Raw genomic sequence first — 21,469 nt, forward strand, 5'->3', positions numbered from 1 at the left:
TTACACGGTTGGGTCGAATTAGACCGCCATTAGTCTAGCAACACTTAATTTGACAACAAATTCCATATTATGACATTTCTCAAAAATTGGACCGGGTTTTCACTTTCAAACGATGTTTCATATTAATTATTTGATAAAACTTTACTTACAAAACGGAGAGTACTAATTACTAGCATAATGATCAGTGAATCTTCATATTTGGATAACTTAAATAATATTAAACCAATAAATAAGGATACCGTGCACAAAATATGCTCGGGACAGGTATATTCCGAACAAAAATAAAGACTGAATAGGCCACAAATGTGAGAAGAAACTAAATATAGCCGTAAATCATTACCTGCCAGATAAACCAATTTATCATTCGTCTTGATTTCGGCGCTGTGTAGATTTTTTTTTGTTTTACTTAAATACACTGAAGTTAGTTTCTGTATGTAGAAATCTCTATGAAGTATTATTTCCTTTGACCAACATCCTATTTTACCTTATAGTTAATATAAGAATTAGATCTAAAAATCTAGTATCTCATTTCTGTATAGGTGGTACTGAGCTTGGCAGTAGCTGTAAAGGAGTTAGTAGAGAACTCATTAGATGCTGGAGCAACTAACATTGATATCAGATTTAAAAATTATGGCATAGACTTAATTGAAGTGAATGACAATGGTTCAGGAATCACTGAAGATAATTTTGCAGCATTAAGTAAGAACATATTTTTTTAAGTAATGATGCAAATTACTGAATTGTTTCAATGCCATTCCTATTTAAATTTTACAGCTTTAAAATACCACACATCCAAATTGAGTGATTATTCTGATTTACTTGGTGTAACAAGTTTTGGATTTAGAGGGAAGCATTGAGTTCCTTGTGTGAATTGGCAAATCTCACTGTAACAACAAGACATAGCAGTGCTGATTATGGTATGTTATTTTTAAATTAAACTTGTCACAAGTTTTTAATTTGATAAAATACTGATGAGTAAAATATTTTCAGCTACTAAAATAGAATATGATCACAAGGGCAACATAAATAAAAAGACCTTATGTTCAAGGCAAATTGGAACCACAGTCAGCTTAACCAATCTTTTCCATTCCTTGCCAGTGAGGCAAAAAGAATTTCACAAGAATGTAAAGAGGGAATTTAATAAAATGACACAACTATTATATGCATACTGTTTGATTTCTGTGGGTGTTAAGTAAGTTATTTGATTATTATAGAATATTTATTTTGTATTATATGAATTGCTGAATCTGTCATACAACAATAATTTCAGGATAACCTGCAGTAACCATACCAGCTCTCAGTCGAAAACCATGGTAGTAGCAACACAAGGATCAATGTCATACAAAGACAACATTGCTTGTATATTTGGCTTAAAACAATTACAAACAATACTAGAAATAAATCCTGAATATGTGTTGAATATAAAGGATAACATATTCAAGGGTTTATCACAAGAAAAAGAAAGCATTGAAAATAGTATTCAAATTGAGGATGTTGAAATTGATTTATCAGAAGACTCTAATGAAAATGAAGCTGATGCCAAAAGTAAAGATATAGCTAACTCACAAGGCTATAAAAATGTTGTAAAACCTGTTGAATTTACAGGTTTTATATCAACTTGTGAACATGGTAGTGGTAGGTCAAGTGCTGATAGGCAATTCTTTTATGTAAACAGTAGACCTTGTGAACCAACAAAAGTAGCAAAGTTGATTAATGAAATATATAGACAATTCAATCCTAATCAGTATCCTTTTGTATTTTTAAATGTCAACATAGACAGAACATCAGTTGATGTTAATGTAACACCTGATAAAAGAAAAGTGTTCCTCACCAAAGAGAAAATTATATTAGATGTTCTTAAAATTCATTGCTTAAACTGTTTGAAAGTGTACCAAGGACATTAAAAGTGGATCCTTCACTTAATTCATATAAAGCAAATGATGTTAAACCAGATATGGATCAACCAAGAATATTTAATTCATTTTTGTCACAATTTGGTAACAAGTCCATATCAGTTGGTGAAACTAAAAGTGCAGACAAATCAGAATCTAGAAGTGAACTAAAAAGGAAGTCCACATCAATGCTCGACTTTATATCGTCAAAAACAATAAAAAAAGAAACCATCAAAGATGATCATCTTGTTGAAGACTTTTCTATGAATTTAAAAGACGAAAATGCTAGTAAACATCCCGATAATATGAAAACAGAATCTTTTCGAAATGATGAATATGAACAAATACCCACTGCTAAATGTTCACCTGTTCCTTCAGATTGCATTGAAACTGAGGAAGAAACAACTAAATCAAGAAATACATCAAAAGAAACTGATTATGTTACAGAAAATGCCAATGAAAACATATTGTATTTAGGATATACTCACACTGTTCCTAACACACAAATAAGAAAAGTTTCAGATATTGTATTAGAAAAATCTCATACAATATATTGTAAATCAAAATCTGCAAATGTTAAAGAAAATATAGAAAGAGATCCAAAACCTAAAAAAACCAAGGTTGTGACAGATCAAGAAGATTTAGGAAAGGGCAATAGAAAATCAGTAATTCTAAAAACATCTCTAGAGCATGTAAAAACTTTGAGTAAAATAAACATGGCCCATAAAGTCAAAATGATGCCAACAAAAGTCAAATTCAAGAGTACAATCAATCCAGTGTTCAATAAGAAATGTGAAGAAGAGCTAACAAAGGAAATATCAAAAGAATCATTCAAGCAAATGAAAATTGTGGGACAATTTAACCTAGGCTTCATCATTACAAGATTAGATGAAGATCTTTTCATAATAGATCAACATGCTACTGACGAAATATATAATTTTGAAACATTGCAGAAAACCACTGAACTCACTAGCCAGAAGTTAGTTATGTAAGTAATTCAAGGTTGATTTGTAAAATTTTGAACTCTAGTACAAAATAGTTTATCATTATTATGTTACAGACCACAACAGCTGGAGCTTACTGGAGTTAATGAACAAATACTGATGGACAACATAGATGTGTTCAAGAAGAATGGATTTGCATTCGAAATAAATGAAGATGCCCCACCAACAAAAAGAGTGAAACTATTGACTTTGCCTATGTCGAAAAATTGGATCTTTAGCAAAGATGATATAGAAGAGCTTCTTTTTATGTTACGGGTACTTTATCAATGAAAATTGTGCATGTGTAGTAATAATTTTCATGGAATCTTTTTTAATTAATAACAAACATTACAGGAATCCCCATCTGAATATTGTAGACCAAGTAGGGTGAGGGCTATGTTTGCTTCAAGAGCATGTCGTAAATCAGTTATGATTGGAACAGCTTTGAAAAAATCAGACATGCGTGTACTTGTAGACCATATGGCAGAAATAGATAAGCCTTGGGTGAGTATTTAAATGGGCTGAACACAAGCAAGTAATCAACTGTATAATCTTATATATAGACATGCATATTGTAGCCGTGGATAAAATGCGCAATCAGATTACTGGATGCAAGTCCAAATGATTCATTAAAAAAAAGGACAGCTAGGTTTAATGCAATTATAATATATTCACCTCATAGTTTAGCAGCACATACATAAATTGATTTTTACATAAATCATAAGCTTTTGAACCATCCTGTGCAACATACATGATATGAGGGTAACTAGATAAATATTGATAACCATCATTGCCAAAAGTGTTGTTTGATTATTGTAATCCAAATATTACTTATTACACTGCACCACACAACCAAACGCAATGGTTGTGTGGTGCAGTGGGTTCTTTCTAGAGCAGCCTTAACATTTTGTTCTAGCAAAATATCTAAATTATTTCCAATGTTAAGTATGTAGCAATTTGGTAGCAATATGCCAGTGAAAATTAATTATAATAATTTTGATAAGCTTTGATTTTTTTATAATAGATGTTAAGCTGACAGTATTGCATTTAAAGATTAAAGTATAACAAGTACTTTATAAAGAATTCTTATTCATTACAGAATTGTCCACATGGCAGACCAACAATAAGACATTTAATTAATTTGGCCATGATACATACTAAAGACAACTGTGATTAATTTTTATAAGATTACCTTTTAAGATGTTAAATTTTGAATCATGGAAATAAAATACTTTTACAATATTTTTTTTATTTCATACACTAATAGTTTTGAATATATTAAATCCTGTATGGGCTGTTGTCACAATGACGCCTGGTATTTGCTTGTGCCAATGCAATTCTTTTATGTCTGTTTGTCCCTGGTGTATAAATAACAATTGGGGTGGTAGGTTCTGGAAAAAAATAAGTATAAGTTAAAATATTTTCTTAATTCTTAATAATTCCGGAAATTACCTACTAAATCCAAATGTTACTACTGTACAATATCAGTACACATAAAAATAAATTACAATCTCTTACATTTGACAATTTTGAATCTTCATAAGCTGGTTGCGGAAAATAACATTCTTATTTTCGGCAACTAAGCTAACGTAAGTAAATTATGAAAATAAATTTCTCAAAAATAATTACCGCCTTAGATAGTCAACTGTGCGTAAACTAGTGGAATTTTATATGCTATCCTATAATTTTGCTCTAAACATTATGACCAAATTTAAAATCATACCCTGACAAAATTTAAAAAAGTGTAATGGAGTTTCAATTACAAAACATAAATACCTTCAATTCTTCATCAACAACTTCATCATCATCTCGTTCAACAGCCAAATCCCACAAAGCAACTTGGTTGTCCTCACCAGCTGACGCTAACACACTTGGCTCAGTCCAGTGCCATTCAACTGATGTTACAGGTGCTGTGTGGTGTTTAAATGTACCCACTGGTGACCCACTTGTAAATTGTCTCAAATCCCATATATGCAGGAAGCCATCATCTCCACCTTAAATTTATCATTATGAACAATATTTAAAACACTTTTACACAATGTTATAAAATAGGAGTGGAGAATTTAAAAAGATAAAAGTCTATTTGTCTTGTTTTTATTTGTTTCTTATTTTATTTTATTTATTTGTTTGTTATAGACTATTTGTTAAGTTTATCACTCACATACAACAATATTTTCCTAAAACCAAAGTACAAATTGACTTTTGAAGCCTGGTACCAAAAAATACTTAATACTTTCTCTAGAAAGTATCTTTTATTAAACAATCAATATATTCACAATAAACTCTAGTTTATTGTGAATATATTGATTGTTTCAATAAAAGATATTTAATAACCAAACTGTACACTGGAACTCACCACTAGCAATAAATGGTTCCTTTCCATTCCATGATATCACATTTATGTCACTTTGATGTGCATTTTCAGCCGTCAGCATGCATGCTTTGTGTGGTGCTGCTCTGGTATCCCATATCCTTATTGTTTTGTCCACAGAACATGTTGCTAATACATTTCTATAGGTAAAAAGTAATATTATAACAACAATATATGATTTAAAGAAATATAACTAATATTTAAACTTTAATTACCTTTCATTTGGAGACCACTGTATGTCTTCAACAGAACTGGTGTGCCCTACTAAGGGACGCTGATCCACATCCCATGTACCTGCTTGATTTGGTTTCCAAATGTGAATGTCTTTTCGACAGTCACCAGTTGCTAAAACCTGATAGACAATTTACTTACAATACAAGAATAATATTACAATTTACACATATATTTTAGAAATATATTAATTATGTGTTGACTACATTCTTGAAGATTGTTTATTCAATGCTTGGCTTGCTACCTCAGTGAGCATTGTATGTAAAAGACAGACTCAAGCTTTACTTACTCCTGGCTCTGTTGGACACCAAGCTAGACCAAAGCCCTCCTGTTGGTGGCCATCAAAAGAATACAGTGGTTTTACAGGATTGGCAACAGTATCCAAATTGTATCTCTCTAAAAGTGCTGGGTCATCCACAGCTTGCAGTTGTTGAGTCACATTCCAAATATCAACTCTTCCTAGCTCAGACCAACTAGCTGCTAGTACAGAATTCTTGAAATGTGTTGTCTGTAAAATAAATTAAATTTACAATACTATCCTGAGTTCTGATATTTAAAGTTTCTCATCAATATTATTATAGTACACTAAAGCTATCTTATATTATTTTTAAAATAGATACTTACTCTTATTCTGTTAACACAGCCCTGGTGTTTGATAAATGAGAATGTCATCTGCGGTTTTCTCTCCTCATCCTCGTCATCCTCATCATCACTCTCATCTGATTCATCATCATCTTCAGCCTTCGATGTCGGATGTAAATTGGTCATTTTGATTACCAATAAACTGATAAAAAATATTGATGAGTATAAAGGTTTCTGCACCATTCAAATATAAGTTTATTTATTCGTATAAAATTTGGTTTATTTATTGAATAAAGGACAAAATTTACGAAACTTACTTACTTATTTAAATGGGCACTGGAAGCCTGCGTTCCGGCAACTACATATGCTGTCATGGGAAATTCACTTCTGTCGTTGCCAAGATTATCCGGTATAATATCGAAGCTAAGGCATGGTGCTCCTGTTTGAGCCTGGTGTAGCATTATATATGCAGATTGGTCACACACTAACTGCTCATCCTCTTTGAGTGGTTGACCGGGAAGGTAAGTCTTTGGGCGGTCGTCTTCTGTACCCTCTTCATCTTCTTGCATTTCTTCATCTTCGCTCTCAGAAGAACTAGCTTCCATCTGTTCATCAATCTCGTTAGACATACTATTGGTTTATTGAGAAATTAATGAAACACGACGTGGTTTTAGGTTATGACTTGTGTGAAGAATAGGAATTGCAAATACTCAGGAATATGTCAAATTAATGCCACAGGCACAGATAATCTACAGAATTAAGTACAATTAAGTATATCATAACACGCGCAATCCGTGTCTTGGTAAAATTAATGTCAAATTACAATGTAATTCGTATTCAAAAATATTGTAATGGGAAATTTCATTGATAAGCATTCGTTAGAGAGTACTATATTCTTTGCATTTAAATCAATATGTAACATCCGTCTACCTATCTAGATGCTTTACCTACGGATGGCGTGGTTTATATTTCTTAACAGTTTCATATTGCGTAAGACTTGGCAGTATGGTCTCTGGGTTTAGCCGATACTTCAGCCTGTTCCCTACAGAACGAAGCTTATGGTTTCAACTTAGAGTAAATAATATATATGAAATAACGACCAAACTCCTTAAATAAAGATTTAAAAAAATAATAATAATAATATACTACGTTAGAATAATACATCAGCTCAGTTAAAATAAGATTTTATACCAACGTTACGCATAAAATATGACGCAAGGCTGCCTTACTAAAAATCCGCTCTTCTTTACTATAAATTTGATCCATAATTTTATATCGATAAAAATTGCTGACCATAAATTTAAATAATTCTCTTTATTAATAACAAATTATTATTTAAAATACGCAATAGTCTTATAACGCGAATTTCTTATGTATTAACTGTATATAGTCGTTAGGTTTTTTTTTAAAAAAACTAATTACAGTGCAAATTTCTGTTGTAAATTTATAAATTGAACAGTATGGCATCTTACAGACATGATCTTTTTCCGTCTAATTAACAATTACTATGATTACAATCATTGCAAAGGCAAATTGGAGAAAAGAATTAATAAAAAAGGCAAGTTACTTTTTTATTAATTCTTTTCTACAATATAGCACACAAAATGAAGAAAAATACACAAATGTAAACACAATTGGAGTCAAATCTTGGAATAATAAGAGTCACTATTTCGTAAACACACACGACACAAATTCACGATATAAGTACACGAAACGGAGGAGCTGGCTCAACCCAACGAATTTTGCAGAAAATTCAAGTTATTGAACAAAATTGAAATTATAAAAGAATTGGCAAATAAAGATCAACAATAACAAATCGTCAGCTATCATAGCCAACATATAATAATATCAGCCCTATAATATATACTTGCCCACTGCTGAGCACGGGCCTCCTCTACTACTGAGAGGGATTAGGCCTTAGTCCACCACGCTGGCCCAGTGCGAGTTGGTAGACTTCACACACCTTCGAAATTCCTATAGAGAACTTCTCAGATGTGCAGGTTTCCTAACGATGTTTACTTCATCGTTAAAGCGAACGATAAATTCACAAAGAATACACACGATTTTAGAAAAGTTAGAGGTGTGTGCCCTTGGGATTTAAACCTGCGGACATTCATCTTGGCAGTACGTTCCACACCCAACTAGGCTATCGCCGCTATAACATACTTTCTAGATTATTTTGTTGGTACTAGATGTAACCTAATGTTTTGTCAACCAAAATTAAACTCTATGTAATGCATATAAGATATACAATCATTCTTAGAAAACTCTGACCTAAACATCATTACACAAAATGTTCTAAGTGTCTACCCCTGGTTTTTAATTTCGTCAAAAAAATTGAGGTTAGGGATCATTTGTTTTGAACACAATGAGTGGTTTGGAGTGGTTGTTATAGTTAATTTATATAGAAAATAATCTCTAAAAGTATTATACCTCAATAGAAATGGCTTTTCGATGCGTAAAATTATTACGAACTATCGGATCCATAAACGCTATTCGGCATAATTCACTGTCAACTACTGTAACTATTCCTACGAACATAAAAACATTAAAACCCAAAGAGTTTAAAACTGAAGAAAATTTGGTGTTTCTAGAAGATCCCGATACGTTTGGCACTCTATCCCGTTTCTCTAATCACAAAAATATTCCACAAGATGAGGGAGATGAAAAGGAAAGTGATTTTTTAGAAAATGTACCTCTCAAATCTCAAAAGTTGACCATTAAACAGTATGCCGACATAATAAAGCAATATGTAAAACTTAAAAGATTAAAAGAAGCAATTGACGTATTGGAAGTAAGAATGTTACAAGTAGATAGAGTTAAACCCGAAAATTACATTTATAATATATTAATTGGAGCCTGTGCTGATGTGGGATATACTAAGAAAGCATTTAAATTATTTAATGAAATGAAGAGACGTGGTCTTAAACCCACTGGTGACACATACACATGTTTATTTCATGCTTGCAGCAACAGCCCCTGGGCAGCAGATGGATTAAAAAATGCAAAACATTTGAGAGAACTCATGATTGAAAAAGGTGTAGATCCAAATTTGACTAATTACAATGCCATGATTAAAGCATTTGGCCGATGTGGAGACTTAACTACTGCATTTAAAATTGTAGATGAAATGATTGCAAAAAAAATAAAAATTAGAGTGCACACATTCAATCACTTGCTGCAAGCTTGTATTTCTGACAAAGAAAATGGTTTGAGACATGCATTAATTGTATGGAGAAAAATGCTGAGGTCAAGAGAAAAGCCAAACATTTATTCATTTAATTTAATATTGAAATGTGTTAAAGATTGCCAATTAGGCAATAAGGCAAATATTGAAGAGCTAATAGGAATAATACAAGAACAAATTACAATAGATGACAAAAAAAATATATTGCAAATTGAATCTGTAAATCAAGATACAACTGCTATTGATACTCAACTGTTGGTTGCTAAAACACCTCCCATTGAAATTCAGGATGATGTGGGCTTAGTAGAGAACAAAAAAGTAGTACCCTACAACGGTCAACATGAAATACAAATGCAAATAGTAAACAGAATAGATAAAGCTAATATAAATGAAAGATTTGTACCTAATCTACTATCTAAAACATTAAAATGGACCAAGTTTTGAATTTGCAAGAAGTCCACACTTTGCAAGAAAAATTTGCTATTGTTGGAGGCCAAGAGGATTTCTTAGAGGAAATGAATGCATGTTTTGTTAAACCAGACATAAAAACATTAACACAGATGTTGCCATTGCTAGAAGAAACAGTTGAAGCTGAAAACAAATTGCTGGAAACAATGAAAAAGCTAGAAATTAATGCTGATATAGATTTTTATAATATGCTGATTAAGAAGAGATGTTTGAGATCTGACTATGAAGCAGCTTTTGTAAGTTCTTTTGTAATTTTCCAATATACTATAAATACGCATTATTGACATAAAGCATATTATTATTTATTTCAGGATGTAAAAGAAATTATTAAAAAGGAAGCCAAATACCGGGAAAGCCGCTACCGTCTTAACAAAAAAAAGAGATTGCATGTAAATATCATGACATATGGTGTATTAGCCATGGCTTGTAAAACTAGATCAAAAGCAGAAGCTCTTATAAATGAAATGAGAGAAGAACAGATAAAGTAATTACTGTTCATTATATATTTTAATAGCTTACAGCTTAACCTGTGTGAAATAATTTCCGGGATAGGAGCCCCACTACATATTTTTCTGGAATATAATGTAGCCTATGTCCTACAATACTGAAATTTGGTACCATACCAAACCAAATTTCATCATAATCCATAGAGTAGTTTTTAAGTTTATTGCATTCAGACAGGTAGACAGATGCGGCAGGGCACTTTGTTTTATAATATATCTTTTACAACTTCCAAAGAGGAATAATTCAGCCTTACAGGTTTGTTGCGTGATTTAACCGTTTATGTAGCGCACGCAACTGAAGCTCTTAAAATGGATAAATTTTTTCCGTTTTTGCAGTATTCATTGATGCTTCACACTGTGATGTTAAGTGGCCTATAACCTTTCTAGATAAATGGGCTATCCAACATTAAAATAATTTTTCAATTCGAACCAGTAGTTCATGAGATTAGCGCAATCAAACAAACTCATCAGCTTTATGCAATAGTATATGTTTTGATCTTCATATTCTTTTATATATTTATCTTATTTCGATGGCTCCCATACATTAGGATGTGTTTCAAAAACTAATGACAATTTTTTTAAGAACAGGTTGAAATTGTTTCAAATATTTACCTAAGGAATAATATTCATAAAAATGAGTCCCTTTACAAATCATGCTTTTTGAAACACAACCTTATATTTATACATGGGACTCATTGATTTGCTTGATTTAGACAATTTTGTTTATTTTAACCTTATACACAAGTACATTTTACGGATCACAATTTGCCACATAATTTGCACTCAATACTAACCATTCAATAATCCAAATGTTGGTCTTAATATTTTTAGAACTTAGTTTGGTTTTATGTAAATTTCCAGAATCAACATCCAAATTCTTGGCACATTGTTACGACAAGGCACTGCACATGTAGATATTGATTATGTTTTGTACATAATGGATGTGGTGAGAGAAGAAAAAATACCTTTGAACAACATATTTCTTAAACATTTAGAGGGTTTTAATGAGAAATGTGCTAACATTATTAAAAAGGTTTGTATAAATTTTATTTTTTTTCATACATTATTTGCAAATAATTATAGAATTTTAGTTACTACTAGTTTTGCTCGCGACTTCGCCCGCATGAAGGAGTTTTTCAAAATAGACAGAATCCTATTACCTTCCCAGAGTCTTCAACTATCTCCATACCAAAATTTATAAATATCCGTTCAGTATATATTGAGAAAATCGATCACATATAGACCGACAGAAAAGGGGGACTTTTGTTTTATTTTATATATGTTTCGCCCGCGTGGACTTCGGACTTCAAAAATGGAGCCGGTCGCGAACGTTCGAGAATGTTCGTTTTACGAAGCTACTCGCTAGGTGATTCGCTAGCCTCTAGGTGCCAAGCAAGCCGCCTGCCTGTGCGTTCGCGACCTTATATATATACAGAAATAATCTTTATAGCATGATTCAGTATTCACGTATGATGGCTTATTATTAGCATATCTCATGTATTATTTTGGTGTTTCTATATCGATTTCTATGATTATTTTTTATGGAATATTTAATAATGTTAACTTTTTAAATTAGGGATGACTGAGAGTGTTATAAACGTAAGAGTAGACAAATATAATGAGAAAGCTTCGAACTGCTAAGCTATCGGGAGTTACACGTGTTATTGTGAGTCAACCATAAAAGATAGACATAATATGCTGTCGTGGGATATTTTTTACATAATTTTAAGGAGAACATTTCCGTCATACATGATTTCTGTGTAGCTTTAACCATTAAGGTTGCACACGCGACGGAAGCTTAAAAAATGGAATAACTTCTCCCGTTTTCCCAACATTTCCCTTCACTGCTCTGCTCCTATTAATTGTAGCGTGACGAAAAATATACTATAACCAGCACAGGAGTATGACAATTAATTGTACCAAGTTTCGTTAAAATCCGTCGAGTAGTTTTTGTTTCTATAACGGTTACACAGACAGACAGACAGACAGACAAAAATTTTACCAATTGCATTTTTGGCATCAGTATCGATCCCTAATCACCCCCTGATAGTTATTTTGGAAATATATTTCATGTACAGAATTGACCTGTCTACAGATTTATCTATATCTTCTTCTATATCTTCTATCTATACTTATAATAAATCTGTAGAGAGGTCAATTCTGTACATGAAATATATTTCCAAAATAACTATCAGGGGGTGATTAGGGATCGATACTGATGCCAAAATGCAATTAGTAAAATTTTTGTCTGTCTGTCTGTATAACCGTTATAGAAACAAAAACTACTCGGCGGATTTTAACGAAACTTGGTACAATTATTTGTCATACTCCTGTGCTGGTTATAGTATACTTTTCATCGCGCTACAATTAATAGGAGCAGAGCAGTGAAGGGAAATGTTGGGAAAACGGGCGAAGTTACTCCATTTTTTAAGCTTCCGCCGCGTGTGCAACCTTAAAGGTTAAAGCTACACAGAAATCATGTATGACGGAAATGTTCGCCTTAAATTTATATAAAAAATATCCCACGACAGCATATGTCTATCTTTTATGGTTGACTCACAATAACACGTGTAGCTCCCGATAGCATAGCAGTTCGAAGCTTTCTCATTATATTTGTCTACTCTTGCGTTTATAACACTCTCAGTCATCCCTAATTAAAAAAGTTAACATTATTAAATTAAATTAAATATTCCATAAAAAAGAATCATAGAAATCGGTATAGAAACACCAAAGTTATACATGAAATACGCTAATAATAAGCCATCATGCGTGAATACTGAATCATGCTATAAGGATTATTTTGTATATATATAAGGTCGCGAACGCACAGGCAGGCGGCTTGCTTGGCACCTAGAGGCTAGCGAATCACCTAGCGAGTAGCTTCGTAAAACGAACATTCTCGAACGTTCGCGACCGGCTCCATTTTTGAAGTCCGAAATCCACGCGGGCGAAGCTGCGAGCGGAAGCTAGTTATAAGTATAGATGTATTGGTTGATTGAGCTAATAAAAAAATAAGATTGCTAATGATGCTCTTCAAGAAATTTAGTTCAGTATGTAAAATCTTCTTATGTTATTTAGCAAACATTTCAGAAAAATTCGAAATCCGGTGGTTTTGAGAAGGCTTATAAAAAGTATTCAAAAGCATATACGAAATGGCTGAAGGAAATGGATGTCGAAAAGGCTTTGGAACCGGAACATCCTTGGCAGCAATTTCGAGAAGAAAGTGTTGAAACTGTGCAAAGGCAGAATATTAAAATAGTGGAGCCTAAAAAATTTTATAAAAGGAATCGAAAATATGTGCCTTACGCGCCAAAGTTATAAATAAAAAAATAAAGTATTGTTCTTGATTTTTATTTGAAAATTGTGGGTTACAAATCTTATATACCTGATCAAGAATATGTGCCGAACATAAACAGAATTACTTCAAATGTTATAATATTTCTTGTAATTTTGCATAAATTCATCAGAAGGTGATGCGGAGATGGGATTAATTATATTTATTGATCAGGGCTATGGATTACATGTTTAAATTTTAATTAGATGTAGTTTTCTGTTCAGTTCCTCAAACTTGAGAAGTTTGCGAATGAAGAAGTCGCCGTAACGGTGGGCCACCTTAGTGTCTGCAATGTGAATCATGTCGTTGTCGATGTAGAAATCCAACTGAAAATGAATAATAATAGATAATTAGTGCTTGTAAACGCGTAATGCATATTATGCAGTCTACGCACTCTAAGTTCCATAAAGCTTTATACTAAAAAAATGACTATCGAATCCTGAAAATAAAGTGAGCTATCCTAAGATAGAAAAAAAATATGAAGTGATACAGTTTAGGAATCATTGATTTACCATAAGATTATTAATAAATCACTTATTAAGCTTTGTTAAGACAACCTATCTTAATAAACTAATTAAGTTAGGTTGTTCTAGTAGTTTCTATGATCTAACATAGATACTTCTATATAGATAAGAACCTAGGATATTATATTTATTATAAACATTCACTAATTACCTCAGACCCACTCTGGAACTTTCCATCGAGTCCGCTAGGTCCCTTGGTCCACACGACGTTCTTCATCTTGTGCTTGAAGCAGAGCAGGTGTATGGCGAGAGCGGCGTGTTCTCGCGCGGCATCCCTGTCGCCGCCGCGCGCCGCTGACATGAACGCCGCTAGTTTGGCCAACGGAAGGGTCGTGTACAGCTTCAAGTAAGACCGAATAGTTGGCAACATTTTCTGCTGGCGAACCTGAAATTGGTAACTCTGTTAATGTACTGATTTGTAATAAAAGCACTTTTAGTTGAAATAGCAACTAGGAATAAATAAAGTCCTATCTTTTAAATCACAATGGTTGTCTAATAGTATTTTGAATACCATTAAATGAGTAGAAGAACAAATCACTAACTTGTGGGCATTTTGTGAGTAAGTGTCTGCATATATAAAGTAGTTTATATCTGTGTAAAAATGTTTTTTATATAACAAACCTCATCCATAAAAACTTGAGTTTGATGCTTGACGGCATCGCGGCCGTAGTTTGAGCCAGGCTCGATGGGGGGTGGGCAGGGCGACAGGAATTTGGGGCACGCGAAAGTAAAGCAGGATTCAAATTCTCCCAAATCTCCATACTGCATCTTGAACATCTTCTCATGATAGTTCTTTTCTCTTAGTACCTATAAATTACCCAAGTAATATTAATAAGTTTTTGTTACATTTAATCATATAGAACGTAATCGTGAACACTAAAATATATATTATTAATAAACTCACCTGCTGAATAGATTCGTCCACGCACTGCGGGTGAAGAACCAAGCAAATGGCCAGAAGATTGTACATTTGCTCAGTCTGTTTGTTGATCTGATCGTTCTGGTACGAACGGGATGAGAAGAGCTGCTTTGTGCGCTGCATGTACAGCAAAGCGGAGGAGAGCGTGCGGATGGCGTCAGCGTAGCGGCGCATCATCATGTACGCGAAGCCCACATAGTATGAAGTGGATATTTGGCACGCTGGTACGTGCGAATACTGAGATTTCTTGTGCAGCTCAATGTTTTCCAGGACCTGGAAATGAGATATTAAAATATAACCGTTCTAGCGGTACTTGAGTTGACCCACTGGCTGAACAAGTTATCATCCCAGCTAATGGAAGACTAATAATTAAATTACTAAAATAAATATAGTCACATAAAATTACAAGTTGCTAAAAATATTATGATATAAAACCAAGTGTATTGGTGTATTAACTTTGAATAAAATAAATTAAGATTAAGGCTATAACAGAAACAATATGAATTGACTGTAATCATAATTATAATATTATGGTGTTACCTTGATAGCCTGATAATAATCTCCGAGCAGAGAATGCAAAGCGCAACAAGCCTACGAGGGAGAAGTACCCCAACATCTTGTAAAGCGAATGGCGGCCGAATTCACCGGCCACTGAGTCCGGGTCACCACCAGCCGCGTACACCTAAAAGCAAATTAACATTAAAAAGGAGGATTATTAAAAAAGAATAATCCAATCATAAGGCTTATAACAGCGAACATACAGCCTCATAGTATTATTTCTTTCTTTTATAATTCCATGTGAAATTATCACATGTCTAATAAAATAATTAAATTATTATATCTCTTCCAAATTCAGAAATAAAATTCAAATGAAATTATAATTTGGAATCCTTTAGCCGCAATTTCTGCTTACACTAAACCATTCTTTTATCTCATATTGTAGGCTAAATAAATATCCTCATAAATTAGCTGGATATAAAAGCTGAGTAACAATACACGGAATAAAGGAATATATTTTGTATATATTTGTATAAAAAACAACAAACCTCAAGCTGCCTTTTGATGTTGGACTTGTCTACCAGAGAATGCAGCACATTGAGGATGCAGAGAACATTCCATGCTTTGTTCTCAGTGTTCAATGCTTCAATTTCAGCAGGACTGAGCTTAGATGTGCGCGATCTAAAATATTATACAAATCCTAGTCATTTTGTAAAGGTGTAAATTTGTTATGATATTAGATTTTTTGTTTACGTTATAAACACTTATGTCATTATGCTTTGATTCAGATTTGATTGTAATTGAGCACATATCTAGCCCATGTTATGAATAAACACAGGCTGCCTTTTAATACCTACAAGTAAACATGGCAGGAAAGAACTATCAGTTTGAACTGCAATCATAAAAAAAAAGAAACCATTTTATCTGCTTCAAATACTCAGATTAGAAATATAGTTAACTACCTTAAAGAAAACACCAACCTGTATTGCGCAAACGACTGGAACTGATAAACAAACTCATCAATCAGCTCCCAGAGCCACTGATCAGGCAGTTCCAGCTGCACCGGCGTCTCCGCAGAGAGGATGTAGTTGAACAAATCGCAGTAGTTGTAGAATGAATGGAACCGTTGGTCCGGTTTCGGTCCGCCCGGGACACGCGCGTATATGTCACGGTAGTACAGTTCCTTGTACAGGATCATAAACACCTGTGGAAATGTAAATTATAGTATGGTAAATAATGTAACTAATATTATAAATGTAAAGGTTTGTCATATATTTGAATGAATTTTAACACAAAAATAAACAATTGTAAACAAACATAATAATACAGATTATGTTTATCCCACAGAACTTTCATAATGCAAAGCCGTGAGGAACCTTAGTGTAACAATAAATGTATATGATCATGTATTTTAAAATTATTCTAATACCCATATCCATAATGGACAAGTTTTATTTAGACTGCAACTTACATGATCATTGTCCACAATAGGAGCAACCTCCTCCTCCTCAGGCCAGGGAGTATTCTCAAAATACTGCTCAGTAAGTTTAGGGAAAGTATTCTCATACAGATTCAGAATCTCATAAGTCACTCCCTCATTTATCATGTTACGGAAGTAGACCAGGAATTTTTTAACCTGAAATGTAAATAGATCATTTATTAAAAAAAATATAACACAATTATAATCATTATTTTATGCAAGAGTGCAGATAATTGAATTTTTTAGTATGTTTTAGAGCTAAAACTAAACTAGGAAACTAATGTTTAGGTACCAATAATATGAATAATGTTAGACTTATTCCGTCTTATTACAAAACGAGGTTTAACTAAAACATGGATATTAACATGGTAGATTCAGTCGATATTGAGGATATTGAAGCCGTTGAGCTACTGGAAACGCCACGCCGACCTAATAGACTCGACTCCGTACTCCAATTATCAGATCTTTTTTTCTTTCGTGGATCCATCACAATATTACAAAGAGTCAATTGTTCTATACAATAAGACACTCATAATAAATTTCAAAGCTATTTGCAATAGTCACCATAGTCACCGCAATAGTTTAGTTTAATGTTATGGTTTCACATAACGCGCGGGAAGCTTACGTTTCGTATCACGCATTTTGATGTATTACCAGCTAATACAACATTAGTTAAAACTTGAAACCTAAACAAAACTGCAATCGAAGTTCCAACTATTGTTGATCTTGGAGCAAAATAACCAAGTCTTTATATTTTTAATACTCCTAAACATTATTTAACCATTAACATTATATGACAAAACATTTTCTTTTTTGGGTATATGGAATGTTGCGATTAAATGATGTCGTATTGAACGAATGTTGTTTGTATTTAACTGTGGTTTTTATTTATACAGGCCATGGTTTAAATCGCGGTACTAAGAAGTCTTTGGTTTTAATGGGTTTTGTAATATGGACAAATGTAAACCATGGTTTCCCAGATAAGCCTGGTTTTGTTAGTACAGGTTTAAGCTAAGGTTTATTTCGCCTTTTGTAATAAGATGGATTAAGTTTAAGAGATTTATAAAAAACTATGATAATAAATTTCTTTACCAAAAATTTATGATACATTACTAAAATGTTACATTTAGGAATAAATAAAATAATATTGCATTTGTTAAAACACATACAAGTTATATATGCTAATAAAATTTCTTATGTCCCTAAATTCTATAAGGTCTTGCTGCACTAAATTGTTGAATAATGAAAATTAATTGAAGCCCTCTCTCTCTGTCCTCAGAGCCTGCACCTGTAGGACACATTTAATGGCAAACAATTGAAATTTTAATTAAGCTATGCGAAACAAGTCTTTATAGTCGAATATTATTTCTTGCAAGTGTTATGGAATTAATCTAGCGTGTATGAGTAAAATTTACAACATAATATCATAAAATTTGTATATTATTTACATTAGCTATTCGAAAAGATACGGCCAACTATGATCTGTAAACCAAGATTTTTAATAGAAAAAGAAGACTTACCATATCGGGCATTTTATAATACGATCTATCGTAGTCACCTTCATATTGCTCGCCTGATGGTGCTTCATAATCACCGTAAGACTCGTAGCCTCCCTAAAGCACATAAAAGTCTTCATTGAACACTTGTCTACGTAAGTAATAGGTTATGTAGGATTATTAACCCTTTGTAATAAAATAACTATTTATTTTATACAGACCTCGTTGTAATCGTCACTCGAATACATTTTAGTTTATTGTTATTATCAGAACATAGAGGCAAAATTTCAGTTTTATATCAAATAACACCACAATAACGAATGGTGTAATTTAGAACTCGGAAGGCCCGATTCCCAAAAGACAGCGTTTACGCTATTTGACATATGGCCCTATGGGCAGTGTTGCCCATATGTCAAATAGCGTAAACGCTGTCTGTATAATTTTGAATTTCATTAACTCAATGAAGAAATTCCGTCAATCAAAAAATCCAGGAAAATTATCAAAGTTCTATTCGTGTTTATATTACCTACACAAACTTATCACAGTCTTTTTATAATTTACTTTGTTTACATTTAACGCCTTATCAATTACTTAATTCGAAATTCTAAACAATGTATCGGGAAAGTACCTACCTACCATTGGATCAAAGTATTGTTATTATTATTTTCTCCCAATGTTTCGAAGACTTAGCGGTCTTCATAGTCACGGGGCGGACTGGGATGTAGGTCATCCGCAAGTCAAAGTTACAATATCTATCTACATCAGGAGAAAACTAAAAAACTAATAACAACATAAATTTATTAAGGCTTTTCTAAGTAAATTTGTCAATTTATAGGATTGTTCTTTCGAATTAGGGGTAAATATTTTTGAGAGTTGTAACCCTGTTCATTACAGAAAACTCTATGACTATGTTGAATCTTGTCATTTCTATTTCACAATTTTCGCAGATTTTTCCAAACAAAAATGCTCGCGAAAAATATAACTAATTTGCTTATTAGAAGCACATATGTGACAAAGAATTGCCACACTACAATAAGAAACATCTCCGTAACATCAGTAAAACAGGACATAGTAAAAATCCAAAGCACCGACGACTTTAAGGAAAAAGTCATCAATAGTAAAGTTCCTGTGGTGGTCGATTTCTTTGCGACGTAAGTACCTACCTAATTATTGAGATTTCGGGTATTATCATTCTTTGTTAACTTTAACTGGGAATTTTCTTCCGATAATAAGCCTGTTTTCATTATAAAGAGTAATATAGCACTCACGAAAAGTGGAACTTATAAATGTAAGATTAAACGCAATTCAGTTATCATATTTTATGACTTTTTATTATACCTTTTGTTAATCTTTGATATATCACTTTGGATGCCAAAATCAAATTGTAATATCTATTCATTGTAAACTCAACATTACTAATCTTATGCAATTATAAAATTATATAAATGAATAATGCAATAATTATCACTTTGCAATGTGTACCTATGCATTTAGTTCTACTATATACTTTCCACTTACTTTATGTGAGTTTTTAGCATACAACATTTATACATTTGAAAGTTATGTTTCAGATGGTGCAACCCTTGCAGGCTTTTAACTCCTCGTCTAGAATCAATAATCTCTGAAAGCAAGGGTAAAGTGATCCTGGCTAAGGTTGATATTGATGAGCAAACGGACTTGGCTCTAGATTACGAAGTGAGCTCTGTGCCTGTCCTTGTGGCTATTAAGAATGGAAAGGTTCAACAACGTCTTGTTGGATTGCAGGACACCGACAAGCTGCGCAAGTGGATTGAACAATTTGCTTCAGATGAATCAAAAGCTACAGTCAAAGCATAAATTATTGTTATTACATATTTGCTAAATTATTGTTGTTACCATAATGTAGTTGACTTTATTTTAATAAAAATGCATATTAAAAATTTAATGTTTATTCCTCTAAACATTGTATTAGGTCCCTTGCTCTTTTGTATGAGGTATCATCTGGTTTGTTGCTAGGAGTTTCATTATCATTTACATCATCCTCATTGGCCTCAGTATCTTTGTTATCTTTTTGCTTTTCTGTCCATTCATCCATTTGGTTAATAACTTTTTTTGAATCTTCCAAAAGCATATTACGAATATTACCTTTAGCAGATTCAAAATATTCAAGAAGTGTTGGCCATGATGAGTCTGGCACTAAGTTTGAGGAGAACTTGTTTTTGAAAAGCCACACTTGTTTTGCTTTCATAAATTTCCAGTTATCTCTATTGTGTTTCCACTGCGAGAGGTAGTTAATACACTGTGATTTCAGTTGGTCTTTTGCTACTGCTGCTGCTTCAGTCTGCCTCTGCAGGTGCTTTTCCTTTTTCATTTGTCTAATAGACTTTTTGCCTTTTTTTTCATTCGTCTCACCAACGACGGCTTGCTTCTTCTTTTTTTTCTTTTTTGGCGGCTCATCCTCTTCAGAATTGTCTTCAATGTCATGCAGTTTCTCTGTATTTTCATATTCTTCGTTATCAGCCTCCTTATCTCCCGTTTCTACTTCTGTATCTTTCACATTTTGTGGATCCGCATTGGAATTATTAGATTTATCCTTTTTGTCATGTTCACTCCTATTCCTCTTTTTGTTTTTGTTCCCCATACTTTTATTACTAACGTAATTATTTACACTTCACAGTGCATTCACATAACCTAAATAACTTATGATTATTTTTTAGGTTAGGTGTGTTGTTTACAAATCGCTTTATTGAATGAGTGAAATGAAAATTCAAGACTTATCTTTAAAAATGGCGAGAAAATCATGAGGAATACCTACCTAGTACAATAGTCGAGTTATCTGGTTCACATTTATACCTTTAGTCGATTTAGTCGAATAAGTAAGTATTGGATGTGAAGTTAGATAAAAATATAAAATGAAATTTGAAAATATTAATTATTTATTCATGAAGAATTAAAGGTAAATACAAAGTTCAGAGAAAGGTTACGAAAAGAAATAAAATGAAAAATGATCAATAAAATCATG

General features: G+C 32.7%; 6 protein-coding genes across 6 annotated transcripts; 3 read left to right on the top strand and 3 right to left on the bottom strand.

Annotated features, from left to right (window-relative positions):
- The first annotated feature begins 36 nt into the window (after window positions 1-36).
- LOC115444417 (mismatch repair endonuclease PMS2) lies at window positions 37-4,117 on the top strand. The gene is given in 10 exon segments (XM_030170193.2): window positions 37-264; window positions 540-699; window positions 775-846; window positions 849-917; window positions 991-1,192; window positions 1,271-1,860; window positions 1,863-2,880; window positions 2,953-3,151; window positions 3,230-3,379; window positions 3,975-4,117. Coding segments are annotated over 10 exon segments (2,625 nt in total). The 5' UTR covers window positions 37-177; the 3' UTR covers window positions 4,053-4,117.
- On the bottom strand, window positions 3,522-6,810 carry LOC119189372 (glutamate-rich WD repeat-containing protein 1-like). The gene is made up of 7 exons (XM_037438786.1): window positions 6,381-6,810; window positions 6,102-6,261; window positions 5,767-5,985; window positions 5,462-5,598; window positions 5,232-5,386; window positions 4,652-4,869; window positions 3,522-4,266 (listed from the first exon to the last, which is right to left on the bottom strand). The coding sequence occupies exons 1-7, from the start codon at window positions 6,686-6,688 to the stop codon at window positions 4,129-4,131; spliced, it is 1,335 nt and encodes a 444-aa protein (XP_037294683.1). The 5' UTR covers window positions 6,689-6,810; the 3' UTR covers window positions 3,522-4,128.
- A 2,617-nt stretch (window positions 6,811-9,427) lies between these two features.
- LOC119189437 (pentatricopeptide repeat-containing protein 1, mitochondrial-like) lies at window positions 9,428-13,547 on the top strand. Its single transcript, XM_037439001.1, has 4 exons — window positions 9,428-9,950; window positions 10,026-10,198; window positions 11,079-11,250; window positions 13,296-13,547. The coding sequence occupies exons 1-4, from the start codon at window positions 9,675-9,677 to the stop codon at window positions 13,536-13,538; spliced, it is 864 nt and encodes a 287-aa protein (XP_037294898.1). The 5' UTR covers window positions 9,428-9,674; the 3' UTR covers window positions 13,539-13,547.
- Window positions 13,548-13,552: 5 nt separating this feature from the next.
- LOC115444408 (eukaryotic translation initiation factor 3 subunit L) lies at window positions 13,553-18,716 on the bottom strand. Its single transcript, XM_030170176.2, is given in 11 exon segments — window positions 13,553-13,877; window positions 14,227-14,460; window positions 14,697-14,882; window positions 14,980-15,267; window positions 15,535-15,573; window positions 15,575-15,676; window positions 16,041-16,173; window positions 16,473-16,696; window positions 16,964-17,128; window positions 18,493-18,585; window positions 18,690-18,716. Coding segments are annotated over 11 exon segments (1,626 nt in total). The 3' UTR covers window positions 13,553-13,742.
- Window positions 18,717-19,353: 637 nt separating this feature from the next.
- Window positions 19,354-20,387, top strand: LOC115444423 (thioredoxin, mitochondrial). The gene is made up of 2 exons (XM_037439003.1): window positions 19,354-19,619; window positions 20,040-20,387. Exons 1-2 carry the CDS (start codon window positions 19,432-19,434, stop codon window positions 20,302-20,304), a joined length of 453 nt encoding a protein of 150 aa, XP_037294900.1. The 5' UTR covers window positions 19,354-19,431; the 3' UTR covers window positions 20,305-20,387.
- LOC115444422 (uncharacterized protein C7orf50 homolog) lies at window positions 20,381-21,230 on the bottom strand. Its single transcript, XM_030170201.2, has one exon. The coding sequence runs from the start codon at window positions 21,086-21,088 to the stop codon at window positions 20,396-20,398; it is 693 nt and encodes a 230-aa protein (XP_030026061.2). The 5' UTR covers window positions 21,089-21,230; the 3' UTR covers window positions 20,381-20,395.
- Window positions 21,231-21,469: the final 239 nt, after the last annotated feature.

Source organism: Manduca sexta, chromosome 15, assembly GCF_014839805.1.
Source record: "Manduca sexta isolate Smith_Timp_Sample1 chromosome 15, JHU_Msex_v1.0, whole genome shotgun sequence".
NCBI lineage: Eukaryota > Metazoa > Arthropoda > Insecta > Lepidoptera > Sphingidae > Manduca > Manduca sexta.